Source organism: Miniopterus schreibersii (assembly GCF_964146895.1).
Source record: "Miniopterus schreibersii genome assembly, chromosome: 4".
Lineage (NCBI taxonomy): Eukaryota > Metazoa > Chordata > Mammalia > Chiroptera > Miniopteridae > Miniopterus > Miniopterus schreibersii.
Genome location: NC_138105.1, coordinates 70,013,216 through 70,030,512, shown reverse-complemented (window position 1 = coordinate 70,030,512; position 17,297 = coordinate 70,013,216). Strand labels below are relative to the sequence as shown.

The 17,297-nt window shown below is 53.5% G+C and overlaps 2 protein-coding genes across 5 annotated transcripts; one reads left to right on the top strand and one right to left on the bottom strand.

Moving 5' to 3' along the window:
• Positions 1–451: 451 nt before the first annotated feature.
• Positions 452–5,950, top strand: ELOF1 (elongation factor 1). Of its 3 annotated transcripts, none has more exons than XM_081135144.1 (4): positions 452–519; positions 4,635–4,768; positions 4,894–4,964; positions 5,274–5,950. In XM_081135144.1, exons 2-4 carry the CDS (start codon positions 4,653–4,655, stop codon positions 5,336–5,338), a joined length of 252 nt encoding a protein of 83 aa, XP_080991270.1. In that variant the 5' UTR covers positions 452–519; positions 4,635–4,652; the 3' UTR covers positions 5,339–5,950. The 3 variants fall into 3 exon arrangements, with proteins under 3 accessions (XP_080991270.1, XP_080991271.1, XP_080991272.1); XM_081135145.1 differs by having other exon boundaries at positions 493–710; XM_081135146.1 differs by lacking the exon at positions 452–519 and adding an exon at positions 3,734–3,802.
• Positions 5,951–9,664: 3,714 nt separating this feature from the next.
• On the bottom strand, positions 9,665–16,591 carry CNN1 (calponin 1). 2 transcript variants are annotated; one of them, XM_081135142.1, is made up of 7 exons: positions 16,429–16,591; positions 14,264–14,385; positions 11,630–11,696; positions 11,416–11,553; positions 11,126–11,236; positions 10,504–10,650; positions 9,665–10,423 (listed from the first exon to the last, which is right to left on the bottom strand). In XM_081135142.1, the coding sequence occupies exons 1-7, from the start codon at positions 16,489–16,491 to the stop codon at positions 10,178–10,180; spliced, it is 894 nt and encodes a 297-aa protein (XP_080991268.1). In that variant the 5' UTR covers positions 16,492–16,591; the 3' UTR covers positions 9,665–10,177. The 2 variants fall into 2 exon arrangements, with proteins under 2 accessions (XP_080991268.1, XP_080991269.1); XM_081135143.1 differs by lacking the exon at positions 16,429–16,591 and adding an exon at positions 15,314–15,352.
• Between the last annotated feature and the right edge of the window lie 706 nt (positions 16,592–17,297).

Below are 17,297 nucleotides of genomic sequence, written 5' to 3'. Positions count from 1 at the left end.
AAGTTGGAGAAAAGCGTCTTACAAGTTTCCCCCTAACCGTGACTGAGCAATACCAGTATTTGCAATTCCTTAGCACCGGGATGTTTTAATATGCCCCACGTTGGGGAGGCCTGGGTGGGCTGCGAGGGGCTGGGGCTTGAATCGGGAAAGGCAAGTGAGACATCCCCAGGAAGATACTGCGACCGAAAACAAGGATACCTGTGCAGCTCAGGGATGGCTCGGCCCAAGGCCCCCGAAGAGAGGGAACGGCCACCCCTAGGAGCTGACCAGAAGTAGTATCCTCGGGAGCGGCTAATCAAACGCGCACTAGCCCACGCGCAGGCGCACTGAGAAACTCCCCGGAATGAGAGTACGCATGCGCACAAAGACGTTGGCGAGGCGGGCCCTGCTTTCTAGGCTATCCCGGCAGTGGGTGGGCGGGACATGAGGGGGAGGATAGGGGTTCCACTTCCGCTGGGAACCGGAAGTCACTGTCTCCCGGGTGAACAAGGCTGACTCCACGAGGGAAAGCTAGTGCAGGTGACGGTTCGCGCGGGAGGGCGTTGGCGCCGGGCGAGGCTGGGTGCTCTTCGACTCAGGGCCGCTCTCGGAGGAGGTGCCGAGGGTGCCCTGCTTGGAGGGTGGCCCGTCAGGGAGCTGGACTCCCCCGGGTCCCCGCCGGCTAAGCGCGGCTGCTCGGAGGCCTGGCTTCTACAGCCGCCGAAGCCTTGGTGAGCCTGGGGGGACCGCACGGCAGGATCGGGAGCCGATCCCTCTTCTATCCCTCTTTTGGCGCTTTTGGACTTATGTCGTCGTCACCGAAGGACAGGCCGAGACACCTGGGGCTTGCAGGCCATCCCCCTTCTGGAGTGGGGTATTGTAGTTATCGGGTAAAATGAGATTTGGGGACCCATCTGTAGCTTCTGATTCAGGAGACTCATTTATTCATTCAACTATATGGTTATTGAACGCTTAATACATACCAGGCACTACGCGTGCTAGGGCTTCAGCAGAGGGCAAATCATTCCCCGACGCCCCCAGAACTGATATTCCAGTGGGGCTAGATCTGGGGTGAGGTTCAAAAATCAACCTTTTTTGAGGGTCACCAGGTTATTGTGTTGCAGATGGTACCCAGGGCTGGGCTTTGGGGTAAAACTGCCCTGGCAGGTGAGAGCATGGGCTACAGAACTGACTACACCTTCCTAAAGCCTGCAAGGTCTTGTGGGGCCTGGCTGCTGCTTACCTCTTCTGTCGCATCTCATGCACATCTCCCCATTGTTCACTGAGCTTCAGTTGTACCAGTCTTCTTTCTCTTTCTCGAGAAAAGCTTCTGCCTTGAAGCCTTTGCAGTTGCTGCTGTTCCCTCTGCCTGGACTACCTTGCATGGTGCCTTCTTGTCATTCAGGTCTCATCTTAAATGACTTACCCAGAGGGCCCTTCCCACTCTACCCTTATCTGAAGTGCCCCATTCTGGAAGTGTTCACCTAGCCCAGGTATTAACCTCATAGGACTTAACAGTATTTGGAATGAGTTCACATATTAGTTAACTTGTTAAGGGTCTCTCTTCATCCACTGCAAAATAACTTTCACAAGAGCAGATACCTTGCCTGCCTTGATTGCAGCATTGCTGTGGTTTAGTGTAGGGACTGGCATTGGTTTATTCATTTGCTCAGTAAATATTTGTTGAGTGCCAGCTCTGTGCCATGAACAGTTCTTGGCTCTGAGGATACAAAGAAAAGACAAAAGTCCCTGCCCTCGTGGAATTTACATTTGGAGATGCAGGGATACCGATGAGGAGGCTGTTGTGATAATCCAGGCCAGAGATGACCGGAACTCCATACTCAGACCAAGACACTGCCCCTTTAGGTGGTGAGAAGTGGTCAGATTCTGAATGTGCTTTAGAGGAGCAGCAGGATCAGATAAGAGCTGTGTGTGAGAGAGAGAGAAGAATCCAGGATGAGTCCAAGGTTTTTGGAAAGATGGATTTGCTATCTGCTGAGATGGGGAAGACTTCAGAGAGCAGGTTGATGTGTCAGGAGATCGGTTTTGGACAGGTTACACTGAAACGTTTATTAGCATCAGGTAGTCATGTGACCAAGACAGGTAGACAGGTGAGTCTGTGGTTCAAAGGAGGCATCAAGGCAAGAGAGGTAGGTGGCATCGTTGTAGAGGAGGCATTTGAAGCCCTGAGGCTGGGTGAGATCTCCACGGAGGTGAGTGTAGACAGATAGGGGAGAGGCCCAAAGATTGAGCTTGTGGACTCATATCAGAGAAGTGTGGAGGGAGGGGATCAGCAGCAGCAGAGAGTAAAAGGAACTGTCAGTGAGTCAGGGACGTGAGAGTGCAGGGTTCTGAGAGCCCCATGCCAAGGGCAGGAAGAGAACCAGTATGTCTAGTGCCCTGAGGAGTGGGGATGGTCCCTTCGGATGGGCAGCATGGGGCAGGTGATGGAGAGAGAATGAGAGTGAACACACATGGTAAATACAGAGTTGTACTAGAAAAGCCTGCAGAGAAGGAGGTGTTTTTGTGTGCATGTCTTTTTTTAATGATCTAGTAGAGACAGAAAATGTGACATTGGGATCTAGGGCACAAATTGTTTTTGTGGGGACCACAGACATTCTTCCAAGAAGGCCAAATGGGTGGTCCTGGGGGCTTATGGATGTTCTCGGCCAACTGCTTCTGTTTACTCTGACTTGGAAGCACCCTCAGTTAAGAATAGGGATGTTGCCACAGCATAGGTGAACCTAGAGGGTAATATGCTAAGTGAAATAAGTCAGACAAAGACAAATGCCATATGACTTCACTTATATGTGGAATATAAAGAACAATATAAACAAACAACAGAGAAACAGACTCATAAATGCAGAGAACAGACTGATGGTTGCCAGAGGGGAGGGGCTTTGGAGGTCTGGGTGGAAAAAGGTGAAGGGATTGAGAAATATAGACTGGTAGTTACAAAGGAGTTATAGAGATATAACTAGCCTAGGAAATATAGTCAATAATGTTGTAATAACTATTTATGGTGCCAGTTGGGTACTGGAAATATCAGGGGAACACTTTGTAAAGTATATGATTGTCTAACCACTATGGTGCACATCTGAAACTAATACAAAATAATATTGAATGTAAACTGTAATGAAAACGTTTTTAAAACTTTAAAAAAACGAATGAGGATGTTATATAGAAAGTGATTGGTAAATATGAATGAAACTCTGGGAGTCTTTCTTCTGGCAGACGGCTGACCTCCCCCATCATGGAAGAATGATGCTAGAACCAGCAGTGGAGAGAGAGGGGACAGAGTGTGGCGGGGGGAAGCTCCTTGGAAGGTCCAGTAATGGTGAATGCAGAGCCCTGAGCCCAGCACCTGGCATAGAGAAGCGCTCAGTGGTCTCTGTCTTCAAGACATACGTTCCAATGGCACATGACTCCATCATTTTTAACAACGCTCTGTTCTTCTTTTGTGTTAGACATCAGAGAGTGATGCCACCTTTTCCCCTACCCACCAACTCTTGCCCACCACAACCTTGGAAGTTGTTCTGGACTCTTCCTTCTCTCGCCACACTCATTCCACTGGTTTGTCTTCCCAGCTGCTGTCTCTCCACCACAAACAGCCCTTTCCCAGTTCTCACTTCCATCTTTATCCAGACTTTAAACAAAAAATATTTTATTGATTTCAGAGAGAGAGGGAGAAAGAGAGACAGAAACATCAATGATGAGAAAGTCATTGTTCAGCTGCCCCCCGCACACACCTCACTGGGGATCAAGCCCGCAACCCGGGCATGTGCCCCGACCAGGAATGGAACTGTGATCTACCAGATCCTAGGTCAGTGCCCTCAACCACTGAGCCACTCCTGCCGGGCATCTTCATCCAGACTTTTGACCCATACTCAATCCCTTAAAAACACAAAGTGAGGTTGTTTCTCTCCCATGGCCATCAGGATCCAGCTAAACATTTGAAACCATCCCGCCTGCTCCCTCTTCAGCCTGCCCCCTCCCCCAACTGCATGGTCCCCAACCGCTAGCCCAGCACTCAGATACCTGCCCCTCAGCCTTGTACGTGGCGTTTCTCTGCTTGAAACACTTCTCTGTCCAGTAACCCCTTCTTTGGATAGGCTGCCCAAGGAGGCTCTGTCAAATCCCTTGAGTGTCATTCCTCCTGGGTGGTCCTTGCATGTCCCTTGACAAGAAGACCAGCTGCTCCTAAAATCACAGGCTCCTGAGCACTTAGGCTCTGCCCAGCTCTGCGCAACTGGCCTGTCATCCTCATCAGGAACAGTGGCTTCCTGTGTAGGTGCCAGTGATGGATGGACCATACATTATACAAGCACTTACGATTTGTCATGGCAGCCCCTCTGAAGTAGCAACCTGATCTCTATTTTATAAATAAGGAAACTGAGGCATAGAGAGATTAAGTAACCTACTTGAGATCATGTAATAAGTGTGGGGGGGGGTGTCAGAGTTAGAATCCAGAATCTGCTCTCACCCACTCTACCCTGAGTGCACTGGGATTGTCTGCCGTCCCCAGAGGGTGCCATTGTGCAAGTCCTCCCTTCACCATGGGCCAGCTGGACCGTCTTCTCAACCTGCTTCCCAGAACATCTGGAGGGCCTCCTGGGTCCCATGAGTCACTGACTTCTGGCCCCTTCCACCCACAGGTTCACCCTCCTGCAGACATGGGACGCAGAAAATCAAAACGAAAGCCGCCCCCAAAGAAGAAGATGACAGGCACCCTAGAGACCCAGTTTACCTGCCCCTTCTGCAACCATGAGAAATCTTGTGACGTGAAAATGTGAGTAGGGGATGGAGGCCACAAAATCTGCCTCATGGAGCCTCCCCCTCCCTCAGTTGGGAATTAGCTCTCCTTTAGATACAGACCTCTTTGCTTACCAGTCCCTCCATCTCCTCCCATTCCAGGGACCGTGCCCGTAATACCGGAGTCATCTCTTGTACTGTGTGCCTAGAGGAATTCCAGACACCCATCACGTGTATCCTTGAGAAACTAGGCTTTTTCCAGGGGGTGGGGGTGGGTAGTCAGGACTGCCCTGCCCAGGGTGGACTGCTTGAGGGCACCTGGCCAAAGGCAGGGCAGTAGAATGCAGCCCTTGTACCTCTGGCCCTGCTGTGTACCCTGTGCAGGGCTATGGCCACCCAGAGGAATGGGTGCTACCTGCTTGCTTAGGTGGGGAGACTGTGCAAGGCAGGGGTCTGGCTGACATCAGTGTGAGCAGTCGAAGTGTGTATGGGAAGGGGAAGGTGTCCAATACCCTCAGTTGCCCTTGACTTCAGCGGCTCAGATCTGTCAGAACCAGTGGATGTGTATAGCGATTGGATAGATGCCTGTGAGGCAGCCAATCAGTAGCAAAGCGGAGGACCCACCCCCTTGGCAGCCCCGCTGCCATGGACCTGCCCACTGGGTACCAATCCAGAGACATTCCTGAGGTCCAGGGTGTGGGTCCAGGGCCCTCAGAGCCCCCTGTGTGTATGTGTGGAGTGGATGTGGTTGTGAATGTGTGGCTGCAAGTGTGGCCACAGGGGTGTGCTCATGGGTGGGGTGGAAGGAGTTGAGGGGTTGCTGGTCTCCACGTGCCCGAACTGCATCCCTTGGCTCCAAAAGCCTTTGACTTGCTCCCTCTTTCAGCCCCTGAGCCCCCTGGCTCTGGGGCCCTAGCTTTTCTAGGAGCCAGTGTCCTGGCATCCTGGATGAGGGCAAGCCCTGCAGAGACAGCCTTAGGACCCTCCAGCCTCCTCACCCACTCCCCAGCACCTTGCCCATTTGAACTGAACTGCCTGCTCTCTGCCTTTTAAGGACTATGGCCTGGGATTCAAAACCACAAGCCCCTCAGCTGGGCCCTGGCAGGGTGGACCCAGTTCATTTTTAATTGCTTTTATAGAGGAAGGACGGCTGGGTCAGGGACAACTGTTGGTCACAGCCCTTAAATAAAGCAGCTGATGCAAGCTCCTGGCTCTCTGATTTTTGGGTTCTGGTCAGTTCCTGAGGCTCAGTGAGGGGGGAGAGGGAGACCTGGCAGGCCATTGGAAGTGGAGGTTGGCCAGTCCTTCAAACTGTCCAACACTTATCCACTAGACAGGCATTCAGGGTTTCACCAGGGCATTGCTGAGCGCAAGGGACACCGATGACCCCACAGACATATGGGCAAGCATTTAGTTCCAATGAGAAAGAGGGCCAACAGAGGCTGGGGTAGGGTGGAGCAGGGTGGTCAGGGAAGACTTCCTGGCCTGAAGGAGGCAATGCTCAAGGGCCACCCTGTGCTAGTGGCTGCTCTCAGGCTTGCCTATCTTACCCCCTTTTCCCAGCAGTCACCCTGTGAGGCAGGTGCCCCAGCCTTGCAGATGAGGAAACAGACCAGAGATGGGAGGTCACCAACCCAAGGTCCCACAGCCAGAAGGCAGCACAGCTGGTCCTTAAACCCAGGACACCTGGCTTCACCACCGAGGGTACAGTCTGAGAGAACAGCTCTTGGTTTTGTGGGGGCTGAGGAGCTCTGGAAAAGAATAAGGTTCTACAAATGGACCTTCGTCCAAGGCTGGTGAGGAGTCTCGAAGGCTGGAGGTGGTGCCAGATGCAGGGGTATGTTACAATATTTATTAATCTTTGTCCCTATTCCTGGCACAGAGCTGCTAAAACCCTTGGAGTTTCCACAGCAATCACCCAGGATGAGGCTGGTCACCAGAAAGATCGAGTGATTACTGAGTAGGAACTCCCTGCCATATCCACTCTCTAGGAAGGGAAAGGGGGAGACTACAGATTAAGCTCTCTAAAAACTTCAACAGCCCTAGCTAGTTTTGCTCAGTGGTTAGAGCATCTGCCTGCAGACTAAGGGGTCCCAGGTTCAATTCTGGTTGCAGGCTTGATCCCTGGCCCCAGTGAAGATGCCTGTGGGAGACAACCAATTGATGTGTCTCTCATGTTAATGTTTCTCCCTCTCCCTCTCCCTCTGAAAAGGCAGTGGAACAATATCCTCAGGTGAGGATATAATTAACTAATTAAAAACTTCAACAATGCCCAGCTGGTGTGGCTCAGTGGTTGAGGGTCGACCCATGAACCCGAGGTAGTGGTTCAATTCCTGGTCAGGGCATACGCCCAGGTTGTGGGCTCAATCCCCAGTAGGGGGTGTGCAGGAGGCAACCGATCAATGACTCTCATCCTTGATGTTTCTATCTCTCCCTCTCCCTTCCTCTCTCTGAAATCAATAAAAACATATTTAAAAATTTAAAAATAATAAAAATAAAGACTTCAACAAGATCTGATGAACACCTGAAACCTATAAATTTTAACCAGTGTTACTCCAATAAATGCAATTTTTAAAATTAAAGAAATAGCCCAGCTGGGCGTGGCTCAGCGGTTGAGCGTCGACCTAGGATCCAGGAGATCAGGGTTCGATTCCCGGTCAGGGCACATGCCCGGGTTGCGGGCTGCAGCCAATCAATGACTCTCTCATCATTGATATTTCTATCTCTCTCTCTCCCTCTCCCTTCCTCTCTCTGAAATCAATAAAGATATATTAAAGTAAGTAAATAAATAAATAAATAAAATGCGCTTCCAGGTTGGTGAACACATGGAGGTGCTGGGAGGGCGCTGCACATGGAGAGCGCATGGCAGCTCTGCTCTTATCTATGCCTTGCCCTATGCAGCTCTTCCACTTGGCTGTTCCTGAGTTACTTCCTTTTATAAACCTGTAATCTGATAAGTAAAATGTTTCTATAAGTACTGTGAACTACTCTAGTAAATTAATCAAATTTGAGGGGGGGTCATGGGAAAGCACGATCTATAGCCAGTTGGTCAGAAGCACCTGGATTTGCAATTGGCAGCTGAAGTGGGGGAGGACCACCTTGTAGTACCAAGCCCTTACACTGTGGGATATGACACTCTCGAGGTAGATATTGTCAGAATTGAGTTCATTGAGTTCATTGCTTGGTAGTGTGGAAAAAGCACACATCTGAACATGGCTGATGGTGAGCACCTGGACACTACACGGTGCCCTCAGATGGTCTCGTGATTATAGGACTCTTGACTCAGTATCCTGGGGCAGATCCAGCTCTGCCTCCTGGCCTCCTAAGTCTGAGCAGCAGGGTACCTGTGCTTAGGATTTCTCATTGATACAATAGGAAGGATGATGGAACCTTTCTCCCAGGGCCATGCTGAGGACGGGGAGGTGCCTTGCATGGTTTGAGCAACTCTAGGACCCACCCTGGGCATTGAGGAATATGAACAATAGATGCTTAATTCGCAGGAAGCCCTAACCACCACGCCCAGCTACTGAGTCTGGCATGTGCCCCCTAAAGTCCACCCTGCTCTGACATGCTTCTTCCTGGTGCTCCCCACCAAGACCCCAGGTAAGGTCTCCTAGCCCAGACATGAGCCAGTGGTCATGGGCAGAGTGGTGGACAGACCCGGGTGGGATTGCCTCCGACATCCAGGGAAATGGGGTTCGTCCTCTGGCATCCAGGGCCCGCCCACCAGAGGCCAAGTGCTAATATGGTGCTATTTTCCACAGGAGGCAGGGCCCAGAGCCAGGCGTGGATCCTCCTCAGCATAGCTTCTTGAGCTGGCCCTAGGGGAGCAGGACTCCCAGTAGCCAGGCCAAGCGTGCCTGGAATCCAGTTTATGAGGCCCCAAGGGCTGTGTCATCTATGCATGTGGGTCTTCTGTTGTCTGTCTCTGCAGATCCCCACCTTCCAGCTTCATCCCCTGTCCTGGGGAGGGAAGGAGAGAAGGATCTTCTGTGACCCCTGCACTGCTGCATCCTGTCCTTGGAACCCTGACAATTGGAGGCATGCAAGAGGGATGACTGGGGCAGACATCACGGAACAGCAGGGTCCCCTCTGAAACACAGAGAGGTTAGGGGCCGGTCCGCAGACATCTAGGGTCCTGGAATGGCAGGCGAGACTGGGGGATCAGCCCTAAGGAGAGGGCAGAGTGAGGCGGGCCCACAAGGCAGCCATGCTCGCAGTCAGCCACTCAGCTGCTCTATGCCAATCAGTAAAGGGCCATTACCCTGGGCCCTGAAATGTCCATCCTCACCCACTACCCTGTCCCCTCTCACCACCACCCCACAATGCACTCCAGGACTAAAGGGGTCCCCCTGCCCACAGGGGCCTGCAGGACCCAACTTATCCATTGGTCAGTGCCAAACATACTGTTTGAAGTCATTTAAACTTCCCCATGACCCCATGAGCCTTGCTGTCCCCATTTTCCTGATGGAAAAACAGATCTAGAGTGGGGAAGTCACTTGTCCAAGGTCACCTGTGCCATCTAGCCCATCCCAGCACTTGAGCTCTTTCCTCACAACTCACAGGCCCCCCGACAAAGTACATGGGTGCTGAGCATGTGTGTGGGTATTGTGTACATATATGTGAGGGGGTACGTTACATGTCTTTTTATGTGGAAGGGTGTACTGCATGTGTGTATGTGTGTGCCTTTAAGCTGCAGAGAACATGTGCACACCATACCCACGAAGTGGTGTATGTGTGGATTTTGTGTGTGAGTGCATGCCTGTCTGTCCTGGGTCCAGCCGAGTGGCTGTGAGCTTGTGTGTATCTTAGGGCGCATGGAGTATGTGTGCCTATATAGATGTGTGTTTGGTTGATGAAGAACGTCGAGCAAGGCTGTTTGTACATGTGCGAGAGCCGTTCAGGTTTCAGGACAGAGCAGCCTGAGTCTTCAGATGATTTTATAGCCATTTATTGTGCTCCAGTGAAATAGAAAAAGAAAGTGCTCGCGTTACAAACACCGCTGTCACATCCACATATGCCAGTCGCTGCAAACCAAACCGCGTGTGTCCGCTGGGTCTCTGGGCATGCAGTTGGCTCCCATTGTGGGAATGGAGTGGAGGCAGGCCGAGCCTGGGCTCTGGGGGCTTTGCTTGGGGGCTTCTTGTCCTGGGGGAACCCACCTGTGAGGGAGTGGGGGGACAGCTGGGGTAGCTTTGCTGAGTGCATCCTTTGGGTGCTGTTGGGAACACCCGGCTTGATGTTGGACCCTGCAGCGCTCCAGGGAGGAGAGCCCCCTTTCCCCCCACAAACCCCCCAATCTGTTTCCCCCCCAAACACTAACCCTGTAGGCAGGTGCCAGGGGCTGGAGGGCGCCATGCAGGGGGCAGGGGGCAGCAGGGCCGGGCTAGGCCCTGCCGAGAGCAGCAGCCAGCCTCCCTGGGGGGAAGGCAGGAGGCCCAGGGCCCTAGGCAGAATTGTAGTAGTTGTGTGGGTGGTGGTTGTGGGTAGGCTCGCCCATCTCTGGGTACTCAGGCGTCAGGCAGTATTTGGGGTCATAAACCTGGCGTGGCAGCCCGTACACCGTCATGCCCCGCTGTGAGGCCCCCTTATTGCTGCCCATCTGCAGGCTGACATTGAGAGTATCACAGTGTTCCATGCCCAGCCCCGGCTCGAAAATCTGCCGCTTGGTCCCGGGAGCCGTCATGCCAGCCTGTGGAAGGAATGCAGTCAGGCCGTAGGCATGGCAAAGGGCAAGAGCCCCACCAGCCCACTCCACGGTCCCCTACACACCTGGCTGGCTCCCTTGTTGGTGCCCATCTGCAGGCTGATGGTGGCCTGGTCCAGGGGCTGGTCCGTGCCCAGCTTGGGGTCATAGAGGTGGCGTCGGGTACCATAGGCCGTCATGCCCTGCTGGCTGGCAAACTTGTTGGTGCCCATCTAGGGAGCCAGAAGGAGAGTCACCTCGAGGGTTACAGAGCCTCACCACGGACCACAAGATGTCCTGATGTCAGTGGACACTCACATGGCCCTCTAACAAGGCACTGTTTCCACCCTTAGGCTACAGACTGGAAACTGAGGCCCAGAGAAAGTGTCAGCTCAGTAAGTGGCTCAGAACACTCAGGCCTGACTTCCACAGTTCAAGTCCCAGCTTGGCCACTCATCACCTGGGTGAGCCTGACAAGCAAGCTAGCTTCTCCAGGCCTGTTTCTATATAAAGGTAACAGTACCTGCCTTCTAGAGCTGCTGGAGGAGTGAGTTAGGGTACAGAGTTAGAGCACAGTGCCTCACATAGTCTAATTAAGGCCAAATATGCTGTCCCCCAAAGCCTGCAGGGCCCAGGATGCCTTCCCAGCCTCCTCCACCTCCAGTCTGGGCTGAGGAGCAATTAGACCCAGGTGGGGAAGGGGAGTACCTGAAGCCCAATGATGTTCCGCCCTTCTCGAAGCTTCTCCGGCTCAAATTTCCGCTCCTGCTTCTCTGCGTACTTTACACCCACATTCACCTTGTTCCCTTTCGTCTTGGCCTGAAGAAGGCAAAAGAGGGCAGGGACTGATGAGGGAGCCTCTGCTGTACTGTCCCCTTCCAGCACCTGCTCTGCCCCTCCCACCCATGCTGGGCGCAGGGATGAGTGGCCCCACTTGAATCCCAGCCCAGACTGTCCACAGTCCCTCTGCCCCATTCCCACCCTTGACCCACACTCACCATGCTGGCCAGGGCCAGGAGGGTGGACTGCACCTGGGTGTGGTTGGTGTTCTCGAACAGGTCATTTGCCTCAAAGATGTCATGGGGCCTCACCCCATACTTGGTGATGGCCTTGATGAAGTTGCCTATGTTCTCCAGCTGGAGGGGGAGCAGGTGACAGTCAATGGGAGGCTCTATTGAAGGGTTGAAAGAGTTAAAAAGAGTCTGGGCTCACCTGGTGCCAGTTTTGTGTCGACTCATTGACCTTCTTCACCGAGCCTGGCTGGAGCTTATTGATGAACCTACAGGGAGTAGGGGAGGGGAGTGACAAAGGTGACCCCTGCTGCCCCCCCAGTGCTCAACCCAACAGGAAAAGGGGTCAGTCAGGATAACAGTAGGTAGGTGACATCCATTTTGCTGTTTCCCACTGCAGTCACTCTCAGCTGGATCCCCCACCACAATCCACCCCCAAAACACAGGCAGGACCAAGACAGGAAAACAAGCACAGGAGCCAGACTCTGTTCCTGGTCAGAAAGTCTTGTCTAAGGTGTGTGGGAGTCCCCTGGTGTGCCCCCACCTCCCTGGAGACGGAGTTTCAGTCTCCTTTTCTCTACACCATGGAGAGCCTGCAGTTCAGGCCTCCGCCTTCTCTGCCACCCTCACCCCCTGGACCTCATTCAGTATCTTGACTTTAAATGCCACTGATATGCCAACCACTCCTCAGTATCTTTCTGGAGCCCAGGCCTCTCACTCTCCAACCCAGCTCCCTACATGGGTGTGTCAAATCAAGCACCCCACCCCAGACTCCTGACACCCACCTCTCCCCACAGAACTTTCTCCTTCCCCAGCTCAGGAAACCCACCCTTACAGGGGCACAGGCAAGGCCCTCAGACTTGTCCTTGACTCTCCTCTGCCTTCTCTCACCCCCACATCCAATCCCTCAGCAAGGCCTCTGGCTCTGCCTTCTAAAGACATCCAGAAGACCACAGCTTCCCACCACCCTGCTCTGAGCCCCCAGCATCTCTTTCTCTCTCCTGGGCTTTTGTAGAGGCTTCCCCATGGGCTCCAAGCTTCCACCTCATCACCTACAGACCCTTCATCTTGCAGCTAGAATGGCCTTTTAAAAACAATTCCCGTTACTCCCCACTTCAAAATGGTCCCAAGGTTTCCTAACTCCTTAGCATGACTAAAAGCCCCCATGTCATCTGGTCCCCAGCTAACTCCCTCTACTTCCCCAAATTGTCCTGTGCCAGCCACTCCTCCCTGTTCCTGGAACACACCATGCACGTTCCCACCTCAGGGCCTTTGCACTGGTTGGCCCCCCTGCCTGGCCCACTCTTCCCTCAAACACTCACCTGGCTTCCTCCCTCTCTTTGTCCGAGTTTCTGCACAAATATTACCTCTTCAGAAAGACCTCCCAGACCATTCTGTATAAAGCAGCTACCCTTCACTCCATGGGGCACCCCATCCTTTCCCACTGACTCTCTTCTCCATATCACTTCCCACCATAGGCAAGTATGTGATTATTTCATTGATTATTCAATCCATCTCCCCCACTAAGACTAAAGCTCCCTGTGAGCTCCGAGGCTGTTTTGTTCACTATCCCCAGCAGGAGCTCCATAAATTCTTGGTGCACAAAGGACTGAGTGGGTGAGTGGCTCTGCACTCTTTTTGTTGTTGTTGTTTGTTAATACTAACTCGAGGATATTTTTTCCATTGATTTTTAGAGAGTGGGAGAGGGGGAGAGAGAGAGAAATATTGGTGTAAAACAGACACATCAATTGGCTGCCTCCCACATGCGCCCCAAATCAAATCTGCAACCCAGGTACATGCCCTTGACCGGAATCGAACCAGAGACCTTTCAGTGTGCCAGCGGACACTCTAACCACTGGGCCACACTGACCAAGGTGGCTCTCCACTCTTTAAGATCTAGCAGCCCTGACTGACACCAGGCTGTCTCTCTATTTCTTGTTCCGAGTGGATATTGTAGAGCAAGATACTCCTGTCTGGCCCCGCCAGTGTGGCTTGGTTGAGTACTGTCCCACACACCAAGAGGTCACAGGTTCGTTTCCAGGTCAGGGCACAGGCCCGGGTTTCAGGTCTGATCCCTGGTAGGGGGCATGCAGAGGCAGCCGATCAATGTTTCTCACTCTTTGATGTATCTATCTCTCCCTCTCCCTTCCTCTCTCTCTAAAATCAATAAAAACATATTTAAAAAAAAAAAAAAATACTCCCCTCTGCCCCCTTTCCAGCACCTAAGGCTTGGTAAGGGACATTCCCAAGGGCACACTCTGGTCTTCACGGGCACCCTGTCCTAGGTCAGACTCAGAGATACAGGCAGGACCTCTGCTGGGCTCAGAGCCTTGCCCAGCATTAGAGTTGTGGTTGAATCTAGAATCAGGGTTTGGGAGCTGTGAAGGTTTGCATCTTCCTCAGTGATTTAAGTTCTGAGAAGAGCAAAAAATCAGAGCCTGCTTAAATTACTGTGGCACATCCCTCATGTCACCAAGCCAGCGAAGGACAGCCAGTGTTGCTTGTTGTCTTTTAGCTGTGACCTCTCTTTCTTGGGACGATGGAGGCCATAAATGGGCCTATGTGCCCTATCCTGGTGGTGGTAAGAGCTAGAATCTGGAGTCATTTCCATTGGAAATGCATGGGACTTTGAGTGATGTGTTTTACCTGAGTCTCAGTTTTCATTCCTGTTCAATGGGCACAATGATTATTTGCACCTCAGAGGACTGTTTCAAGGTCTAAGAAATAACGTGCCCAACCCAGCTCATGGTTGGTGGTGAAGGGGTTGAGGGGGAGAGATGAATAACAGTTGGGGGTCAGCCCTAGGCAGAGTCTAGGCCAACGGTGCCCCACTCACTCGCAAAGAATGATGCCATCTTTGAGGCCATCCATGAAGTTGTTTCCTATGCGGCGTCCTGTCACTCCCTCAATCCACTCTCGAAGCTCCTGCTCCCGCTGAGGGTCGTACTTCTGGGCCAGCTGTGGGTGGGAGGCACAAAGTTGATGAGGAGGATATGGGAGGGCAAGCTTCGCTCTCTAAGCCTGATCTCCTTTCTCATCTCTTCCCAACTAAGGCAATTCTGCCACAGTGTCCATGGGGGGGGGCACCCGAGGGGCTGAGGGCCAGGGCTGAGGTGGCACCTGCCCAGGGGGCCATTCCAGGCATTCTGAGGTTTGGCACCAGAGAATGTGGACAAGGGTGGGTGGAGAGGGGGATACTCTAAGTTGGGGGGTGGTGCCTGGCCTCCTGGTTCCCCCTCCAGGCCAAACTTGGGGCTTTGCTTTCCCTGGCCTTGCCTCTTCTGCCCCCCAGTCCCTCCCCCTGCTGGAAGACTGGGAGCCTTTGGCAAAGGAGGAGGAGCCCTAAGGAGGTGCCCCTGAATGCTGCCTTGCAGGGGACTGCTGTCTTGATTCTCTGTCTCCAGGTCACCATCTAAGGCTCCAGCTCTGGCGGGGCATCGGGCCTCGTTTTTGTCTTACTTCTGGCCCCAAGCACTGTGTCTGTATTTCTCTGTCTCTCTCCCCATTCCCCGGGTCCTCTGTCTCTCTCTCCCCCAGCTCTGTCTGTCTTTACTTGGCTCTGTCTTCCTGTCCGCATCGCTCCATGTCTGGCTGGGGGTGGGCCCCATCGTTCATCTGTGGATCACTCTCCATTTCGGACTTCAGGTTCCCTGGCTCGGGTGGGGTGGGGCTCGCCTGTCTCCCCTTCTCCTCCTCCATCTGTGTCTCAGTCTTATCTGGCCCCTGGCTCGTCCTCCCCCATCTGTCTCCCTCCTGTCTCAGGATCCCAGAATCTGTGTTTCTCTAGAACCCGCAGCCTCCAGCCCAGACAGGCTCCCAGCCCCTGGGGGACCGGACTGCCCCTTCTTCTGGGGGAGGGGGAGGTGGGAGGGAGCGGACCCCTCACCTGGCCCGGGTGCTGTCAGCCCCCCTCCCCACCAGTCCTGCTTTATAAAGCAAACCGGCCCTTATATAGAGCGGCCCAGCGGGCCGGGCTCCCCGAGGCCGCCTTATATGGCGTGGCGGCTCCGCTGGACTCTGGGGCCGGCGCTGGAGGGGGGGCGGGGTGCGGGGAGCACTCGGATGTGTTTCCAGCATGAGCACCCGCCCCCCACCTGCCCCATTCTCCAGCCACGAGGATCCCGGTCCCAGGGTCCAATACTAGCTCCCCACTTCCTCAGTGGCTGGCGCTGAAGGGGGAGAGGGGTGCGGGGAGAACTGGGATGTGTCTCCAGCATGAGTACCCACCCCCCACCTGCTCCCTTCTCCAGCCAGGAGGATCCCCAACCTAGGTTCCAATACTAGCTCCCCACTTCTTCGCTCCCTGGCAAAAGCTACCCTGTGCCTCAGTGTTCCCCTCTGTCAAATGGGTCTGAGACTCATCCCCTGGCAGGCTTCATGGGAGCATTCCAGTGGGTTGGGGACTTCAAGTTCGCCGCTGCCCTGGAGAAGGGCCTAGCTCTGCACCTCCCTTTTGTAGGACCCTAGCTACTTGCCTCTCTGCTCGGAACCTCAGTTTACTCATCCATAGCATGGAGGTCATGTCTCAACGCTTTCCTAATTCCTAAACTAGGAGACCCCTGCCCTGTTTCTAATGCCCACTCTCTGCCCTCCTCAGCTTCCTCTTTCTCCCTTCACCTTCCAGGAACCCCAGCTCTCAAGCATTCCCCAACTTATTCGTCAGGCTGAGGGAGTGGGGAAGATCACTAAGTCTCCCAGAGTCTACCACAAAAACAAAAGGTTAACAGGATTCTTGATGAAGTAGGGTCTTCAAAATGGAATGACCCCACTGTTTATCTGTGGTTGCCTGTATGCTCCCCACTCCATGCCCCAACAATAACCGGGGGCTCTGGGATTCTCAAGGAGGAGAGGAAGGCAACCTCTATGGCATACTTGTCCCTCTTCCCTCTCAGGTTCCAAGTCACATGAAATAGACAGGAGGGTGTCCAGGGAAACCCCAAGAGCGGGCCTCCGGCCTGGCAGGATGTGTGGACCAGACCAGGGGAGGCCCTCTAGCCCTACCTTGTTCTTGACCTCGGCTGACAGACCATAGGCGGGGCCTCTGTTGAAGTGAGCAGAGGACATGCTGACCGGTGGTGGGCAGTGGTGACCGTGGCTCTGAGGACCGCTGCAGCAGCTGAGGCTCTGTCTGCACCCTCTTCCCTCCTCACGGTTTTGAAGCTCCGGAGGCGGCCCGGGCCTCTTCCAAGGCCGTCCCATTGGCCACAGAGGCCTGCCAAGGGGCGGGGCGCCCCCCCACCTTGGCCACCCCCCTTTCGTGATGTCAGGGCCTTGGTATTGGGAGCTGATTGTGTCATTGTTTCCACCTAGGGGGGCGACCTGGGTTATTCTTTTGGGGGGAGCTTAGCCAGACAGAGACCGACCTTACCCCAGTCCTCCCCAACCCCCACTGTTCTTTGGGCCTCTGGCTGGGTCTCCCAGTTTCTTTGTGTCTGTCTCTGAGGCTATCTGTGTCTCTGATGCCATCTCTCCATGTCTCTCTCCAGTCTTGAGGCAAGACTGCCACACGTGGTAGGGTAGTGAGCACCACCCTCGGTTTAACTCCAGAAACCAAGTCCTTAACTATAAACATGTCCCTTCTTCTCTCTGAGCCTTTGTTGTCACATCTGTAAAATGGGCTAATGATAGTGCCTGCCTTGTGAGAATGTTGTGAAGATCCAAAGAAACAAGGCCTCTGATATGCCCAGTGCAGTGCCTGGCATAGGGGAGAACTCAGGGAATAGCAGTCCTTTCTGCTGAGAATCTTATAAGATCCTGAGGGAGCAAAGATTCTGGATCTGACCCTCCCCATCTACCTATGGGTTGAACGTATTAGCAGGTTTCAGGCCATGGACATCCCCATGCATCCCTGCCCCAGCCAAGATGACCTG

Coding starts and splice junctions, on each gene's coding strand:
- ELOF1 (XM_081135144.1), top strand. CDS start 4,653: ATGGGACGCAGAAAATCAAAACGAAAGCCGCCCCCAAAGAAGAAGATG. Junction 4,769..4,893: donor AAATCTTGTGACGTGAAAAT/GTGAGTAGGGGA, acceptor CTCCCATTCCAG/GGACCGTGCCCGTAATACCG. Junction 4,965..5,273: donor ATTCCAGACACCCATCACGT/GTATCCTTGAGA, acceptor TCAGCGGCTCAG/ATCTGTCAGAACCAGTGGAT.
- CNN1 (XM_081135142.1), bottom strand. CDS start 16,491: ATGTCCTCTGCTCACTTCAACAGAGGCCCCGCCTATGGTCTGTCAGCC. Junction 11,237..11,415: donor TCCTGGCCCTGGCCAGCATG/GTGAGTGTGGGT, acceptor TGCCTTCTTCAG/GCCAAGACGAAAGGGAACAA. Junction 10,651..11,125: donor GGAACATCATTGGGCTTCAG/GTACTCCCCTTC, acceptor CTGGCTCCCTAG/ATGGGCACCAACAAGTTTGC.